At 42.5% G+C, this 19,098-nt stretch overlaps 1 protein-coding gene across 1 annotated transcript in view; it reads left to right on the top strand.

The window, feature by feature from the left end:
• Positions 1-19,098, top strand: part of LOC126298404 (gamma-aminobutyric acid type B receptor subunit 2) — a 1,564,981-nt gene that overhangs the window by 1,280,695 nt on the left and 265,188 nt on the right. Inside the window, exon 6 of the mRNA XM_049989720.1 lies at positions 16,583-16,763. Coding sequence (XP_049845677.1) covers positions 16,583-16,763 — 181 coding nt within the window. The remainder of the gene's footprint in view (positions 1-16,582; positions 16,764-19,098) is intronic.

The raw sequence follows: 19,098 nt of genomic DNA, 5'->3' as shown, positions 1-19,098 counted from the left end.
TCAGCACAGTTACTGGCTGCAGAGTCGTAGCGGACGTAGAACAGATAGGCTTCCGGAGCGCCATCTGACCGTCGACGACCGTGAAAAAAGAATCATTAACACTATAATACTTCAGTGCCCATATGCACTACTGGCCATTAAAATTGCTACACCAAGAAGAAATGCAGATGATAAACGGGTATTCATTGGACAAACATATTATACTAGAACTGACATATGATTACATTTTCAGGCTATTTGGGTGCATAGATCCTGAGAAATCAGTACCCAGAACAACCACCTCTGGCCGTAATAACGGCCTTGATACACCTGGGCATTGAGTCAAACAGAGCTTGGATGGCGTGTACATGTACAGCTGCCCATGCAGCTTCAACACGATACCACAGTTCATCAAGAGTAGTGACTGGCGAAAGTGACGAGCCAGTTGCTCGGCCATCATTGACCAGACGTTTTCAATTGGTGAGAGATCTGGAGAATATACTGGCCAGGGCAACAGTCGAATATTTTCTGTATCCAGAAAGGCCCGTACAGGACCTACACCATCGGTCGTGCATTATCCTGCTGAAATGTAGGGTTTCGCAGGGATCGAATGAAGGGTAGAGCCACGGGTCGTAACACATCTGAAACGTATCGTCCACTCTTCAAAGTGCCGTCAGTACGAACAAGAGGTGACCGAGACGTGTAACCAATGGCACCCCATACCATCACGCGGGTGATACGCCAGTATGGCTATGACGAGTACACGCTTCCAATGTGCGATCACCGCGATGTCGCCAAACACGGATGCGACCATCATGATGCTGTAAACAGAACCTGGATTCATCCGAATAATGACGTTTTGCCATTCGTGCACCCAGGTTCGTCGCTGAGTACACCATCGCAGGCCCTCCTGTCTGTGATGCAGCGTCAAGGGTAACAGCAGCCATGGTCTCCTAGCTGAAAGTTCATGCTGCTGCAAACGTCGTCCAACTGTTCGTGCAGATAGCTGTTGTCTTGCTAACGTCCCCATCTGTTGACTCAGGCATCAAGACGTGGCTGCACGATCCGTTACAGCCATGTGGATAAGATGCCTGTCATCTCGACTGCTAGTGATACGAGGCCGTTGGGATCCAGCACGGCGTTCCGTATTACCCTCCTGAACCCAGCGAATTAATATTCTGATAACAGTCATTGGATCTCGACCAACGCGAGCAGCAATGTTGTGAAGCGATAAACCGCAGTCGCGATAGGCTACAATCCGACCTTTATCAAAGTCTTAAACGTGATGGTACGCATTTCTCCCCCTTACACGAGGAATCACAACAACGTTTCACCAGGCAACGCCGGTTAACTGCAGTTTGTGTATGAGAAATCGGTGGGAAACTTTCCTCATGTCAGCACGTTGTAGGTGTCGCCACCGGCGCCAACCTGGTGAGAATGCTCTGAAAAGCTAATCAATTTCGTTTCACAGCATCTTCTGCCTGTCGGTTAAATTTCGCGTCTGTAGCACGTCATCTTCGTGGTGTATCAATTTTAAACGCCAGTAGTGTATTATACCCTGGTGCCGCTGAACACGGTCCTAAGTCGTATGAACCTAAAAATATACCTTTAATGTGACATTAAAACAAAACGATAACCAAATTGAAGGTAGTCCGTTTGAAAATGCATTGTTCCACCTGTGCCTGTAACATGCTTAAACCCGTCTTGCTAAGGAATCCACAAGGTGGTAGCAACGTTGCTGCCAAGCCTGTTTCAATTTTCGACGGCGGCCTTCCGAAGTTCATCCAAGGTTTTAGAGGGGTTCCTGCGATGAAGCACAACATCTTTCAACCAGTCTCAAAGCATTGTCAGTTGCGTTTCTGACAGAGATACCACCAATAATTTCATTCACTTGAGACATGTCTCCTGGACAAATATCTTCACAAGAAGCTAACGGTATTCTCGTGCATTATCGTCTTGAAAGACTAACCCATAGCCGAAATGTTGATTGCAGCACAGAGCGATAAGTTGCAGGATCCTGTTCCTATACTGCAAACATTTCAAATGGGTGAGACAACATGTTGGTTTTCACAATCACCTGGTCAGTCGATTGTTTTCTCGTTGTTTTCAGTAGAATGGAAAAACCAGATGATATTTGTCTCTGAAACCACGTCAGCTATATGAATGTTTTTCACCTAATCTCTGGGTTTGCGTGGTTTCACTTAATGTGAGACAACCGACTGACCCACATTTCTGACGGTTACGTCGGTTTTACGAATGTTTTCACTCAGCCTACGAGTTTGAGTGACTTCACTCACAAATCTTTTACAGCCGTGCTAATTAGACATGAACCATGGCTAGGATTGCCAGCATTATTGGAGACATACCACTGAGATGACGTAACTCATAGAATAGCGATATGCACATATACAGATGGCGGTAGTATCGCTCACACAAATTACAAAAGGGCAGTGCATTGACGGAATCGTCATTTGTACTCATGTGCTTCATGTGAAAAGGTTTCCGACCTGACCTGATTATGGCCGACCGAATTAACAGACTCTGAATGATAGTTTGAGCTAGACGCAGGGGACATTCCATTTCGGAAATAGTTAGGGAATTCAATATTCCGAGATCCACAGTGGCAAGAGTGTGCCTGCCGAGAACACCAAGTTTCAAACATTACCTCTCCTAGGTTTGTCAGTGCTAACAGACAAGCAACACTGTTTCAAATAACCGCAGAAATCAATGTGGTACGTACGATGAACGTATACCTGAGGACAGTGCGACGAAATTTGGCGGAGAGGAGGGGGAAGTTGGTGGTTAACATCCCTTCGACAACGATGTCGTTAGAGATGGAGCACGAGCACGGATCATGAAAGAAGAACTGCCGTGCCCTCTCTAAGGAATCATTCCGGCACTTCCCTCAAGCATTTTAGGGAAATCACGGAAAACCTAAATCAGAAAGGCTGGACGTAGGTTTGAATCGTCGTTCTCCCGAATGCAGTGTGCTGACGACTACGCTACACCCAACTCCCTCGCTACATTTGGCGTTAATGGGCTCTGGCAGCAGACGACCAACGCGAATGTCTTTGATAACAGCATAACATAGCGTGCAGCACCTTCCACGGGCTCGTGACCATGTCTGTTGGACCCTAGACGATTGGGAAACCGTGACCTGGTCAGATGGGTCCAGATTTCAGTTGATAAGAGCTAATAGTAGGTTTCGAGTGTGGCGCAGACCCCAAGAAGCCATGAACCGAAACTGTGAACAAGGCGCTGTGAAAGCTGTTGGTAGTTTATCCACACTTTATGTGACTGTAGATTACCGTGTAGTTTTTTATGAACATTTTCTTTGAATTTCTTTATTTATGAACTAATTCAGTAGTATTTTAGTAATAAGAATAGTGCAATTACCAAAAATGATAAAGTTCAGAGCAACCGAATATTGAATATAAAACTCTTTGGAGTACTGTATAAGCCTATTTTAGAGTATTGTTAAGTTACTACCGTCCCTGTTCCGACTACTGCTAATATTACGGTTACTAAGTGTATTTCATGGTGTTTTCGTGTTCTGAGTAATTGGAAAACTTAATCTTTGCAGACAGAGTCTGTGCCCAAGCAGGAACTTAAATACAAAAATGAATTGATTCAATAAAATCCCAAGCAAAAGGACTAAAGAAAACGATAGATACAGTTCCAGATCAGGAAATGTTTAGTAATAATTGGCAACGAAAAGTCAGAGACGTACCAAGCATCGTTGAGAGTTGACTCGCAACGACCGCAAGGGAATAATCTATCTGACCGCTGACATAAACATTTATAATAATTACGAAACAAGCCCATCCAAGCTATTTAGTGTGAAATGCAAGAACTTCTCCAGACCACAGTTTAAATAGAAAGCGGCTTATTGCAGAACTGTGACTTTAACTAACTAGTTAGCGAAATAACGCATGCTCTACCAATACCAACTTTATTAACATAAGTAAACGTGTGCAGTGAACAATGAAGCAAGCGGTATAGTTGTCTCACTCAGATTATAAACTGATGCCCCATACAGAAGGGAGCATTAGTTTTTTTTAGAAACTGAGCCACTTCATCCTTCATCTAAATTGCGTCCCTGAAATCCCAATGCAGTCGGGTGGTAGAAACAAACATTACGCTCATTTTGCCAAACAGAGAGCAGTTTCAGTGGCTGCATAATGGTGTACGCTGTATTTACACGGAATAGACGGGGTCCTCCGGTCCAACTGAACCGATCATTGACTGGAAACGGTTATGTAGGCTACATGGAGACCATTTGCAGCCAAACAACGATGAAATTTGTATGGATGGCAATGCGCCATGTCACCGGGCCACAATTGTTCGCGATTGGTTTGAAGAACATTCTGGACAGTTCGAGCGAATGATTTGGTCACCCAGATCGCCCGACATGAACGACTTGAACATTTATGGGACATAATCGAGAGGTAATTTCGTGCACAAAATCCTGCAGCGGCAACACTTTCGCAATTATGGACGGCTGTAGAGGTGGCATGTATCAATATTTCTGCAGGGGACTTCCATCTACTTGTTGACTCCATGCCACGTCTAGTTGCTGTACTGCGCCGGGAAAAAGGAGATCCGACGCGATATTATGAGGTGTCCCATGACTTTTGACACCTCAGAGTACATTTTTAACGGATATTATTTCAAAGACAATTCAATAAAATGTATAGTTCTAAAAATGAAGTATTTCATTATATATGTATTTACTAAAATATGAGGTTTTCGTACTTCCGAAGTTAAATATGGCTTTTTGGTTGGTGTTAATTGTCCTATATTATAAAATTATGTTGAAATAAGTTAACAATTAATTTTTATTTAAATTTTATGAAGCGTTGTCGCTGTCTCTCTTCCCACTGGTTTGCACCCATCACCGATAATTCTCTTTCGGTATATGCTGAGGTGACGTGAAGGGGAAAGTATGTAAGACACAATTTTTTAAATTTTTTGTGACTTAATCACTTGCTTCTTAAGCCTATACTGTCACCTGTCGGAAGTTTTTTTTTTTTTTTCGCGAGAAATACTTTTCATCTTTCATTAATATTGTTCGAATTTCTTCAGTTAATATAGTTTCAGAACATGAATCATTCCTATATATACTGTATATCACACAGAATTCCTCTTGTGCATCACTTTTTATCCAGTCGAATGATTTGTTCGAGTTCCACACCGCTGAGCATTTGGGCTCTATTAAGTAAACGCCTAGTCATAAAAATGGATGAAATACTTAAGTAAAAGCTAATTATTGGTGTACAATAAACAACAAATATCGGAACTACAATAACAATCAGGACAGACGGTAACAGAGTGCAATAACAACACTGATTTACCAGTGTCTGAGCGATCGAATGTTTCTCCTCACATCTGAGTGCGCCGTTGATCACTTGTCGCTTCCAGCTGTCCAGAGGGGTGCTAACGTAGATACAGACAGGTTACAGTCATAGCAACAGAGACACTTAAATCTGCAACTGAAGTACCAACGTGTGAATGTGAGCAGTTTTTCTTCCTAACCGTCACGTATTATGCCCGCTGTTTTTCAAAGGCTATAAAATGTAAACAGGCTCACCTACATGGATATCATTTCTGTGTACGTAGCTGGTGACGTTATTTTCTGCACAACATATTTACCTTTCATACAAATGTTTGTCTCAATAAGTGGTAAAGGACTAGATTCAAATGATTTCTATTAATCAACATCACAATTTTTCAGTAAAATGGAATGAAAACAGTCGCTAAATTTGGGCAATGTTCCTTTCTTCCTCACATACCCATAACGGAAATTTTATGCTCTACTTTCTAACACCAACAAGAAATCAGCTTAATTAGTTACATGATAATTTATTCTGGAACAGCTTAACCCACAACGGTATATTAATCAGTTTTAAGTAGTGAAAATAAGAAGTGGCCCATTCACTACAGAATTAAATAAAAATGTATAATGCTTGTCTTAACTTTTCCTTACCACATTGGATATCCCCACGTACATCCAGCAGTAGGGTTACCATCTGGGCAGAGTATACTCGGGTTGTATACTACTGTTGAAATTTCTACAGATTCGTTTCACTTGAAAAAAATAGATAACTCAGTCAGAATGCAAAATTACTGCGGACTGAGTCGATTGTTTTCATTCGGTTGCTCCCACGGACTGGTATCAGTGGAAAAAAAAGAATGAATAGTAGTTCAACCAACATGTAAAACTATAACCAAATGAGTCAATTTGTTCTCCAACAACCGACTCAATAGTTTATTTTCGTTAGATTGTTCCCATCACTACACCTGTGGCAGTGCGTAGCGATTTCCTGTGGCCAAAAGAATATAGGAGAAGAGTTTACCGAAAACAGCACAAATTACAGAGATCGTGAGGGTGGTGTAAAATTTCTTACGAGCACTTTTCTCTCCCACAAACGCTATCACCATCTTGGAACTATATCCTCTGTATTGTGCATGTGATGTTCTGCAGTTTGCAAATATTTTATTTATATATACTCCAAGGAAAAAGAAATCACGAAGGAATTATTCGGATGGGACGGAAATCTGTAGATGTGATGTACATGTACAGACAAACATGGTTACAATTTCAAAAAAACGATTCAAAAGACTCTAAGCACTATGGGGCATAACATCTGTGGACATCAGTCCCCGAGACTTAGAACTACTTAAACCTAACTAACATCGCCTAGAACCGCTCGGCCACAACGGCCGGTTTACATTTTCATAAAAATTGAATTATTTATTCAAGAGAAATAGTTTCACAAACTGAGGAAGACAGTTATGTGTTGGTCCACCTCTGGCCCCTATTCAATTAGATATTTTGCTTGGCATTGATTGACGGAGCTCATGTATGTCCACCTCAGGGATATCCTGCCAAAATCTGTCCAGCGGGCGCGTTAGATCGTCAAAATACCGATATGATCGGAGGGCCCTGCCCATAACGCTCCAAACGTTCTCAACTGGAGAGAAATTCGTCGACTTTCCTGACCTCGATAGGATTTGGCAAGCACGAAGACAAGCAGTAGAAACGCTCCCCGTCTGGGGGCGGGCATTATCTTGCTGAAATGTAAGCCCAGAGTGGCTTTCCATGAAGGGCAACAAGACTGGGCGTAGAATATCGTCGACGTACCCCTGTGCTATAGGGATGTTGCAGATGAATACCAAAGCAGTCTATGCTATGAAATGAAATGCCACCCCAGACCATCACTCCTGGTTGTCGGGATGTATGGCGGGCGACATTCAGGTTGGTGTTCCACCACTGTCCGGAGCGTCTCCAGACACGTCTTTGCTGATCAGTTAGGCTCAGTTCGAAGGGTGAATCATCGCTGAAGACAATCCCACTCCAGTTTCAGGCCGAATGTGTCCGACACCACTGCAAAGCGCCTTCTTGGTGTACAGAGGTCAATGGTAGTCGACGCGAGGGACGCCATAGGGTTCAAATGGTTCAAATGGCTCTGAGCACTAAGGGACGTAACTTCTGAGGTCATTAGTCCCCTAGAACTTAGAACTACTTAAACCTAACTAACATAAGGACATCACACACATCGATGCCCGAGGCAGGATTCGAATCTGCGACCGAATCGGTCGCGCGGTTCCAGACTGTAGTGCCATAGGGTCAGCCCCCTTTCAGTGAACCGCTTATTAATGTTCCTCGTGGTCACTGAAGCAGCAGTGGCATGTCGGATCGAATATAATGGTGAGTCCGGTGCCCTGAGTGCCTCTCTGAATACTGCTCGAGCCTCAAGTTATGTCGTCTCTCTAGGTCGACCGCTTCCTTTTTTAAGTTGTTTTCGGGCATGGATTCATTCCTGACAACATCGTTGAATAGTGGCATTGCTCCTATTCAGATGCGATTCGCCGATTACTACAACCGGCTTCTTTGAGCCAAACTTCACGTCCTCTCTCTAATAGTGACATCTGCACATATTGTTCACGCGCCTGTCTGCGAGGCATGGTTACTGTCCAACTGAGTACTCGTAATGAAATTCACAAAGAACTTATGTCCCCGTACCGATTTTTCCCTGTTTATTATCCTTGCCAGCTGCGTGGTGAAACTGTGCTGCAGTGTCACAGTCATCTATCGGCCGACAAAATACAATTTTGCATTTTTTGTCGATACTTGTATACATATTAATTTTTAACCAATTTGCATAATTCCTTAGTGGTGCCTCTTTTCTGTCTTGTGATATACAGGGTGTTTCAAAAATGACCGGTATATTTTAAACGGCAATACATACTAAACGAGCAGCGATAGAAATACACCGTTTGTTGCAATATGCTTGGGACAACAGTACATTTTCAGGCAGACAAACTTTCGATATTACAGTAGTTACAATTGTCAATAACAGATGGCGCTGCGGTCTGGGAAACTATAATACGATATTTTCCACATATCCACCATGCGTAGCAATAATATGGCGTAGTCTCTGAATGAAATTACCCGAAACCTTTGACAACGTGTCTGGCGGAATGGCTTCACATGCAGATGAGATGTACTGCTTCAGCTGTTCAATTGTTTCTGGATTCTGGCGGTACACCTGGTCTTTCAAGTGTCCCCACAGAAAGAAGTCACAGGGGTTCATGTCTGGCGAATAGGGAGGCCAATCCACGCCGCCTCCTGTATGTTTCGGATAGCCCAAAGCAATCACACGATCATCGAAATATTCATTCAGGAAATTAAAGACGTCGGCCGTGCGATGTGGCCGGGCACCATCTTGCATAAAACACGAGGTGTTCGCAGTGTCGTCTAAGGCAGTTTGTACCGCCACAAATTCACGAATAATGTCCAGATAGCGTTATGCAGTAATCGTTTCGGATCTGAAAAATGGGCCAATGATTCCTTTGGAAGAAATGGCGGCCCAGACCAGTACTTTTTGAGGATGCAGGGACGATGGGACTGCAACATGGGGCTTTTTGGTTCCCCATATGCGCCAGTTCTGTTTATTGACGAAGCCGTCCAGGTAAAAATAAGCTTCGTCAGTAAACCAAATGCTGCCCACATGCATATCGCCGTCACCAATCCTGTGCACTATATCGTTAGCGAATGTCTCTCGTGCAGCAATGGTAGCGGCGATGAGGGGTTGCCGCGTTTGAATTTGGTATGGATAGAGGTGTAAACTCTGGCGCATGAGACGATACGTGGACGTTGGCGTCATTTGGACCGCAGCTGCAACACAGCGAACGGAAACCCGAGGCCGCTGTTGGATCACCTGCTGCACTAGCTGCGCGTTGCCCTCTGTGGTTGCCGTACGCGATCCCCCTACCTTTCCAGCACGTTCATCCGTCACGTTCCCAGTCCGTTGAATTTTTTTCAAACAGATCCTTTATTGTATCGCTTTTCGGTCCTTTGGTTACATTAAACCTCCGTTGAAAACTTCGTCTTGTTGCAACAACACTGTGTTCTAGGCGGTGGAATTCCAACACCAGAAAAATCCTCTGTTCTAAGGAATAAACCATGTTGTCCACAGCACACTTGCACGTTGTGAACAGCACACGCTTACAGCAGAAAGACGACGTACAGAATGGCGCACCTACAGACTGCGTTGTCTTCTATATCTTTCACATCACTTGCAGCGCCATCTGTTGCTGAAAATTGTAACTACTGTAATTTCGAAAGTTTGTCCGCCTGAAAATGCACTGTTGTCCCAAGCATATTGCAACAAACGGTGTATTTCTATCGCTGCTCGTTTAGTTTTTATTGCTGTTGCAAATATACCGGTCATTTTTGAAACACCCTGTATATAGACCGCTCGGCTAATCCCGCGCGGAATTCAGTTATATGGATGTATAAAATACAGGGTGTGAGAAACAGTCTGAATAACTTATAAGGGTGTTTCAGGACAGGTTGAGCTGAGAAATAATTGTGAAGAAAACTAGTAGGTACGAGACGCCGTTCCCAAGTTGATTATCATTGAAGTTCAAATGTTTTTTTTTTTTATTCCAGTGTAATCACAATATGAAGTCCTTCAGTCAGTAATGTCCATCTTCAGATCTACAATATCAAAAAATATACAACTAGTGGGCAGTCTGACTTTCAAAACAATACAGTATTTCATATCACGATATACTCTCATACAGACTGGGAAATGTACAGATAAAATAGGGTAAATCGTACCTGTTCTACACCATGTCCTAATCTGATAAAACCGTAATGGCATCATCAAAACACAAACATCGTCACGTAGGACTAAAATATGGTGTAAAATAGGCCACATCGTCCACACAGTTATTTTTCAACTGGTGTTACTGTACAACACATACTGAATTGTAGTAGCTACCAGAAATATGTTTGCCTATATGTTTCATAGATATAGCTACTGTGGGCTTAGATGTATTCTTCACTTACGTAAGAAGCATTATGGTGAAAATGCAATAGGTAAAATAGATGTAACAGACTTTTAAATATTGATAACTATTATAGGAACCAATTGTGATAAAATAAAAAACGAATCCATTAACCATGCGACTATGTCGCAGCTAGTGAAATCCTTGAAGTTAGCCACTCAGGCCGGTGCGCGTCGGAAATTCAAACAGCCCGTCAGGGTTCGTTCGGTTTCCTAAAACCGCACAAGACAGCTATACAAAAGGCTGAGCAGTCTAGTGCGCAGTCATCTACGGTGTGAGAACATCTGACACTAATTACGAGGGTAGTTCGGAAAGTAAGTTCCGTTTCGATTTTTCTCCAAAAATGGCTCAAATGGCTCAAATTGCTCTGAGCATTATGGGACTTAACTTCTGAGGTCATCAGTCCCCTAGAACTTAGAACTACTTAAACCTAACTAACCTAAGGACATAACACACATCCATGCCGGAGGCAGGATTCGAACCTGCGACCGTAGCGGTCGCGCGGTTCAGACTGTAGCGCCTAGAACCGCTCGGCCATCCTGGCCGGCGAGTTTTCTCCACGGCACTGCTACGATAACAGTTCCGCTCATGTGCAGTAGTACCTCTGGTTGAAGCAGAACAAAATGTTGGCATATCGAGCACGCTCTGTGTTATGTATCGTTCGCAGTGATTGTTTATAATGGAATCGTTGATCGAAAATCCCACCGCGTGTGAATTATAAATGCTATGAAAGTTAAACCAAGTGATATTCACCGACAGATCTGCCAGGTTTACAGAGAAAATGCAATGAGCGCTTCAGTAGTGAGAAGATGGGTCCGACAATTTAAGGAAGAGCATGATCAAGTGCTTGACGAAGAACAAAGATGAGGTCCGTCTGTGGTTTCCGACGACCTGGTAAGTGTAGTCGAAGAAATTATTAAGAAAAACCGTAGGTTTACGATTAATGCTATTCTCGTCAACTTCCACAAATTTCACGAAAAGTCGTTTACGAGGTTGTTACTGAAAAACTGGATTTTCAGAAACTTTGCGCACGTTAAGTGCGTAAACTTCTTAGGGCAACAGGCGGCAACATTCTATGACGAAGGAATACGTGAACTTATATCACGCTATGAGAAATTTCTGGAAAATTACGAGAGCTATGTTGAAAAGTAGTGTAAGTGTAATTTATTTCTGTGAAATAAGTTGCTTTCTTTATCTGTATTCGATTCCATTTTTATCACCAAACGGAACTCACTTTCTGAACTCTCCTTGTATACCGGGCGGGCCGCTTGAATTTGCGTGCACAACGGCCTGATTCTCGGAAACGGCGCAACGTATCGGATTTTTTTCTAGCTATTATTTCTCAGAACAGCCTACCCTGAAAACACTTACAAGCTTTTCAGACTGTCTGACCACGCTGTATACACGTTTTTAACATATGACATTTGTTGAAAAACCAATATACGAGTATACAAAGATGACGCTGGAGACAGTCATACTGAGTTATACTGGTCTGGCACTAATATAAGAAAGTGCAATAAAATTAACATTGTATTGCGCAGATTACGTCAACATAAATACGTATAATAACGTTGCATATTTTCAAGTTATCCACGGTGATAGGAAAATGTGGACGTAATCCTATGGATAAGCTGGTGAACCACCAGTTCTCTTACATGACATTAATGGCGTATTCTGTGAGGTTATCTGGTATTATGACCATGGCAGTTTCGAGAGACACAGGAAAGTTTCATTTGTTCTACTAACAGGACAATTTCGAAATTTCTATTCCGTTTACACTTGCTGGCAGGAAACCGACGTGCACAACGTGGACTTGCAGAAATTAATGCTCCCAATATTTTCACTGTCGGATCTCTTCCCGAAACTTTATCGCCTGGAGTAAAAGGCTGGAAATTAAAAGTTAATACTATGAGAACGTGGTACGGAAATTAGCGAGTACAGCTTGGAAAATCCATCCATCAGTGGTGAATATTGCTGTCATAGCTACTTCTGCCTCCACTGGGAAGTTTGCCGTACTGGGGTATATAAATCGACGCAAACCAATAACGTGCACTATGCTGACAATGAAAGCAGCCATCTGTCTCAGATCACTGTCAATGGGAACACATCACATTGCGAGATGTACAGCACGCTCAACAGTTATTAGGGAAGCTGCAGCAACAGGTAATTCCTGTGATATGCGAAATCCGTATTATGCATACAGCTAGTTCTTTAGACAACGTCTGAAATCAAGGAACATCTTTTTCACGCTAACTGCACACATCAGAATCAAAACACAATTTAGTGCCTGAGAGACAATTCGAATACAAGAATTACTTTTGTACCCCACCATCATCAGAGCTCAGAGTTGTAGGCAGTTAGAACAAACGTAAGAAGAAATCAAGTTACATCCCGTCGATAGAGAGACCAATAAAGAGAAGCACTACATTCGTTGGAGAGGACTGGAGAAGGATATTGGCCGTCGTCTTGAACGAAAAACTTTCTTGACATTCGCCTTAAGTGGATGTAAACAGTAGCATTAGCACCCCGATGATTCTATGAAGAAGGTTGTTGACCTGAGGACGTTTCCTTCTGATGAGCTAGGCTAAACGTCAATTTCTTCCTGATTACTTGATTGTTCCTAACTCTATTTACTGTAATAACAGTTTAGGACTACAGTGCTTTTCGCGTCTTATGTCGTAGCGTGCTATGTTATTAATCAGTTCATTCCCTGAACGTCCCGCCCAGAAATTAAATGCTTTTGCAAGCACACGAAATCGTTTTGTGAAGGCTTTCATTCCCAAGGTGCCGTGTACGACCGCCGGGATACTTCTAAAGTCAGGTTTCCATGACCACCATCTACTAGTTGGTCTCCCCGACAGGGGAATTGCCATTTCCGTCAACTTCTAAACGGGGCATAGAATGGGGAAGCAACAGCACCAAACTCCGGCCACTACAAGGACGTCATGGTTATGGGCCGTTTATTCAGATGTTGCAGCCTATATTCACAGTTAATTCCGACTAAGCATCCTTCAATATATGTCAAGTAGAGCGAGAATAATAGCCACGGTATGCCCGTTGCTAAATGGACTTACTCTGCGCAACAAACGCAATGACTAAAGCCAGAGGCAAAATTTGCAACACATGCTTACCCCGATGTCGCAGTAATCACCAGTAACCACTTTTCGAATCCAGGAATTTCGTAGCTGAAAGTCAACTAGTATTTGTTCGTTACATGATTCTAGACAGAACATTTCAAGTATTTCTTTACGAGATGAATATTCCAGAGGAAACAGTTTCCTTTGCCACGTAAACCAGTGAAAACACTTCTCCGTTTGTAAAAAGAGTGATTCCGTCTGGAAATCCTGCATCTGAGCTATATATCTATTCATTGGCGCTGAGCTGTGACAATCATGCTATGTAGTGGCAAACAACCATCTCTTGTTGTGCAACGTAACCTCGCATAACATCTTACCTGTTATTTGCAACGTAGGTAAATGCATTTTTCACCAGCGTATCTCATTAATTCACCGTGAGCTGGGAGGTTCTCGTTATAAGAACATCGGTACTCCATGCTGGAGCGATGTTCTCGATGTCAGCAACTTGATTATAAACTGAGTCACTCAAATATAGCGGAAAGGAAGTTATAAGGGAAGTACCCCAGTGCGAACGGCTGGAACCGAATAAAATGACTTTAAAATACGGAAATGTGTCTATCCTACCACCGATCAAAGTTATTTACCTGTAAAACTCTGTATTTGTGTTCTGTCGACGTTTGAAAATTAAAACATATCAAGAGTACATAAGCAGTGAAGAAACAGTGCCGCGTGACAGACAGTATTATGTCTGCAGGTGGTACTCCTTTGAACTGAAAACGGTCACCAACAAACGTGATTTTTGCGACCTAGACTGTTTTTCTGTCGTACAATTGCGAAAATATATAGCAATTTTCCCAAATGTTTTCGAAAATAGTAATTTTTATTTTGAGAAAATGTCATTTTGAAAGAACTGTGTGTGTTAATATACACCGTATCAATAAATTGTTTAGCCTTTTTGCCAAAGAATTCCTCGTTTATGACACTTGCGAATCTGATAGTCATAAATGTTTGTTACACGGTATTATTCCTCAACGACATAGATTTCTGTTGTCCTCAAGTTCATTGACCTTTAACGTCGACCGTACACGAATCTGAGTTTTACTGACAAATGATCAATGGTAGTAGAAAAGACACATCTCGGAATTTTATTTGGCTTTCGCCGTTAAGTGCGGTACTTAGAGGTTATCTGTTTTGAAGCCTTAGCACAATTGTCACATAAATTAGTACTGGGAATGCAGTTGTTAAATGTGTGATATATATATTTCGGGACTACGTTACCCCATTAGCAAGTGATATAAAACAAGGAAAGAAATCAATTCATCGTAATACTACACATACTGACGACTGTGTAATTATTTACATCGTCCTGTGGTATAACATACTTTAAAGCTTCTGTGACATTAGGCATCGTCAAAAGTAAAAGCCAGTAGCAGCGTCAAACGTAAAACTCTTCTTGAACATCTGAGTACATCATAATCTCACAAGGCTCAATCGTAAACTAAAGGCACGTACCTACCAAAGGCAGTACTCTACTATAGCGCATGTATCACACCCCTCAACAACGCTACAGTCTATGACAATCTTTGAACGTTATCTGTCAGGATCTAGCAAATTCTAAAAGGTGGCGTTAGATGTAATATTCTCTATTGGTCATTCTGTATGGACGCACACATTGCAGTATAGGTAATATATTAATTTTTAGAATCTTCTTGGGCTTGACATATAACGTGCAAAGAATTTACGATACACAGTAACATCGTTGGTGGCTGTGATACATGCGTAATAGGTAGTTGCAGGCAGTTCCTTGTAGTTTGCAACTGAGCCTCGTGAGAGTGTGATGTGCCAACATAACATGTTCAGGCAAGAGTTTTATGGTTGAAAATGCGAGTTTGCTGCTGCTTTTATACAGGACGATGTAAATATTTCCATAGTCGTCAGAATGTGTAGTGTCCGATGTATTGATTTGTTTCCTTGCTTTATAGCCCTTGATAATGAATCGAAACATTTTATGATAAATACAGGGTGACAATTATTGAACTATATTAAATAAAATCGTCACAACTTCTGAACTGTTTGCGTTAGGACGTTCAAACTGCATGGTTGGCCGCAGGGCGTGATGGGAATTAGGGGAATTAGTATGCGCTGAATGGTTTGGTTTAGCGACGAAACCCATTTTCATTTGGATGAGTTAGTCAATAAGCAAAATTGGAGACTCAAAATCCGAATTCCGCGATCGAGAAGTATCTTCACCCTCAACTGGTGACTGTGGTATGCATTGTCCAATCAAGGAATAACCGGTGCGTTATTCCTTGGTGGCACGGAGGATTCCGACTGTTCGTGAAGGTTTTGGAAGATGATTTCATCCCATTTACCCAAAGTGACACTGATCCCGACAAGATGTGGTTCATACAAGACGGAGCTCTACCCCATCGAAGCAGCAGAGTTTGATGTCCTGGAGGAGCACTTTGGGGACCGCATTCTGGCTCTTGGGCACCCAGAGGCCACTGGCATGGGCCTCGATTGGCCTCAGTATTCTCCGTATCTGAACATATGCGACTCCTTTTTGTGAGGCTATATTAAAGACAAGGTGCACAGCAATAGCCCCAAAACCATCGCTGAGCTGAAAACAGCCATTCAAGAGGTCATCGACAGCATCGACATTCCGACTCTTCAGCGGATCATACAGAATTTCGCTGTTCGTCTGCGCCACATGATCGCCGATGATGGCAGGCATGTCGAACATGTCATAACCTGAAACCGAATATCTGTAGTGACGTTTGCATGTTCAATAAAGTGTGTGGACGCCGTAGTTTGTAGTTAATTTACGTTTCTTTTCATACAGTTCAATAATTGTCACCCTGCATGTAACACGTCTGATAACTGGCACGTAAAATTCTCTGTACTGAGATACTTGCCTTGTTGTTCAACAGCTTGGATGACAAAACACGTGCCAGGTCTTGTTTGTTTCTCTCTGGCAGATTGTGCGTCTCCTTAACACCTGTCTACGGAAAAGGCTGAATGCTCGTATTACTGGCTTTTTGTGTTTGGTGTAGACGTAACTTCTCATGAGAAAGCATCAACACTTTGAGTATCTTGAGGTGATAGGGACATCTAGTTATTCTATTGCTGTCACAAGTTCACTCAGACTGAAACAAATTGTGTTGCAGACATGGAATGTACGGACGGAAGTACCAGTGGCTGATCATGGGGACGTACAGCGAGGAGTGGTGGATGCGCGAAGACGACATGCCGTGTCCTCTAACGGACCTGACGGCCGCCCTAGAGGGCTGCATTCTCACCGACCTGCTGCCGCTCTCCACCAACGGCGAAATCACTATCTCCGGCATTGTGAGTACTCGCCCTTTCCAAACACGATGTTGTGTCCATTCACACACTTCGCGGAATCCAAAATGTTCTTGAAGATGTACTTCTGTAATTTTATCGATGTCTGCGTAAAAGAAATCTGCGTTAAGCCCTTGCTGCCACGTCGTGGGCTCGTACTGAATGGATGTGGCAGAAACAAATTTGTGAGAAACAACGTTCAAATATTAGCCCTGCAGTCATAATTACCATATTCTATTGTTACCTTGAGTCTTTTACTCCCTCAAAACTACGGGCAGCTTCTTTCCACATTCTTATGAGACAGTACTCTGAATTTAAGGATCTCGATGAGGGCTGGACATTAAACTCTAACCTTCCTTCCGTGTAAACTGCAAACTGAAATGAAACGTTACTAAATTTATTTCCATTTGCGGTCCTTAACTGACGTCAGCTATTTGTATCAGATGAAAATTTGTGCCGGACCGGGACTCGAAGCCGTATTTTCCGCGTATCGCGAGCGATCACCTTAACCAATTCGGCTATCCGAGTATGCTTTCACAACCGATCTAAAATTCCGTAGTACGTAGAGCAAAATCCAAACAACAACCATATTTCAAAAAATGGTTCAAATGGCTCTGAGAACTATGGGACTTAACTTCTGAGGCCATCAGTCCCCTAGAACTTAGAACTACCTAAACCTAACTAGCCTAAGGACAACACACACATCCATGCCCAAGGCAGGATTCGAACCTGCGACCGTTCCAGACTATAGAGCCTAGAACCGCTCGGCCACTCTGGCTGGCTATTTCAATCAGTTCGTATTTTTTTAAGCTACCAATTGCAGCACTTCAGGGGTGGACACCGAACATAGTGAACGGACGTACCACAAAGCTTGCTGCAGTACAGAAGGCGTTGTTAAATAAATCTGAAATCCGCGATGGTTATACTACAACAACTAGACATCAAATAAATCTAGTTGGTTGGTTGGCTGTTTTGGCCGAGGGGACGAAACAGCGTGGTCATCGGTCCCATCCGATTAGGAAAGGATGGAGAAGAAAATCGGCATTGCCCTTTCAAAGGAACCGTCCCGACATTTGCCTGAAGTAATTTAAGGAAATCACGGTAAACCTAAATCGTGATGGCCGGTTGTGGGTTTCAACAGTCGTCCTCCCGAATGGGAGTCCAATGGGATAGCCACTGCACCACCTCGCTCGGTAAATAAATCTGGATTCCGTGAATAGTTTTCTTCACTGAGTACCTCAAGGGTTATACGACATCAACAATCAGTAGTTGTGTAACCGTTGTACTTACTTCAGAAAAACGTTCACGGACGGCAGATTTATTTCATGGCTCCTGTTCTATTGCGCCAAGCTTTGAGGCACGTGCTTTCACAGTGTGCTTAAGGGCCTGATGATGGCACCAGTAAAGTGCCGAAACTGGGACCTTAAGACCAGATTCACATTTAAAGGAGGAAAAATGTAGGCCATGTTTGGATTTTTTTATACAATGAAAAAACACAAAAAGGATCTGTTTGAGGATTATGATTGATCGTACTTTGAACTTTATTTTAGATTTCCAGTCGAAACAAAGAGACAAAATGGCGCCCGTAACTTTGTTTTGGTCAAAGGCAGCGAGTTTGAAGTAACCAGTCTGCGTGCAGTGTAGCCCCCAGGAACTATCTTAAGTCAAAAATGGATAACATCAGTCGATACCGCGTTAAATTATTGGGAGCTTATACCTAACAACAGTGAAGCAGCCTTAAATTTAACGACCTAGTGCCAACTCGAACTCTGAGTTAGATTTTTGAGGGGGTTTATTTCACTTTATGGCTTTACAGAAAACAGCTAATATTAACAAACTTCATATATTATAGGTAGAGTCTCCTAAGAAAAGGGTTTACTTTGCGGGGGTCAAAGGCAGAAGTTAATTGGCTGAACTGGTTTTATTTTATACTGCACGCGATTTTTAAACATCGTTTCTCATGAAAAACCTGTTTAAAGTATAGTGAAAACTTTTATATTTATTATTAGTTTAATTTGCATAAAAACTACACGTCATAATATATTTTCGATGTCACTGAACACAAACATGAAGTTAGGTTTTTAAAATTCGTTATGGCTAATCCAATATGCCCGGACGGAAACTTATGTTCTGAGCAATTTTTTCAAAATTTTACCAAAAACTTATTTCCGTTACTTACATTTAGTCTGCAATACCATGACCATATATCAACCCCTCGTTTAACTCGAATTGTTCCTGGGGGGATATACCCTTGTCCTTCTTGACGAGAAAAGCCAGTCTGGCTGAGCTGGATATGTGCGTTCGGCAGCCTGCACACGTGGTTCGCAAGCTTTTTCGGCGC

Source organism: Schistocerca gregaria, chromosome X, assembly GCF_023897955.1.
Source record: "Schistocerca gregaria isolate iqSchGreg1 chromosome X, iqSchGreg1.2, whole genome shotgun sequence".
In the NCBI taxonomy this organism is placed as follows: domain Eukaryota; kingdom Metazoa; phylum Arthropoda; class Insecta; order Orthoptera; family Acrididae; genus Schistocerca; species Schistocerca gregaria.
The sequence above is the reverse complement of the archived record's forward strand: the minus strand, read 5'-3'. Positions and strand labels throughout refer to the sequence as shown.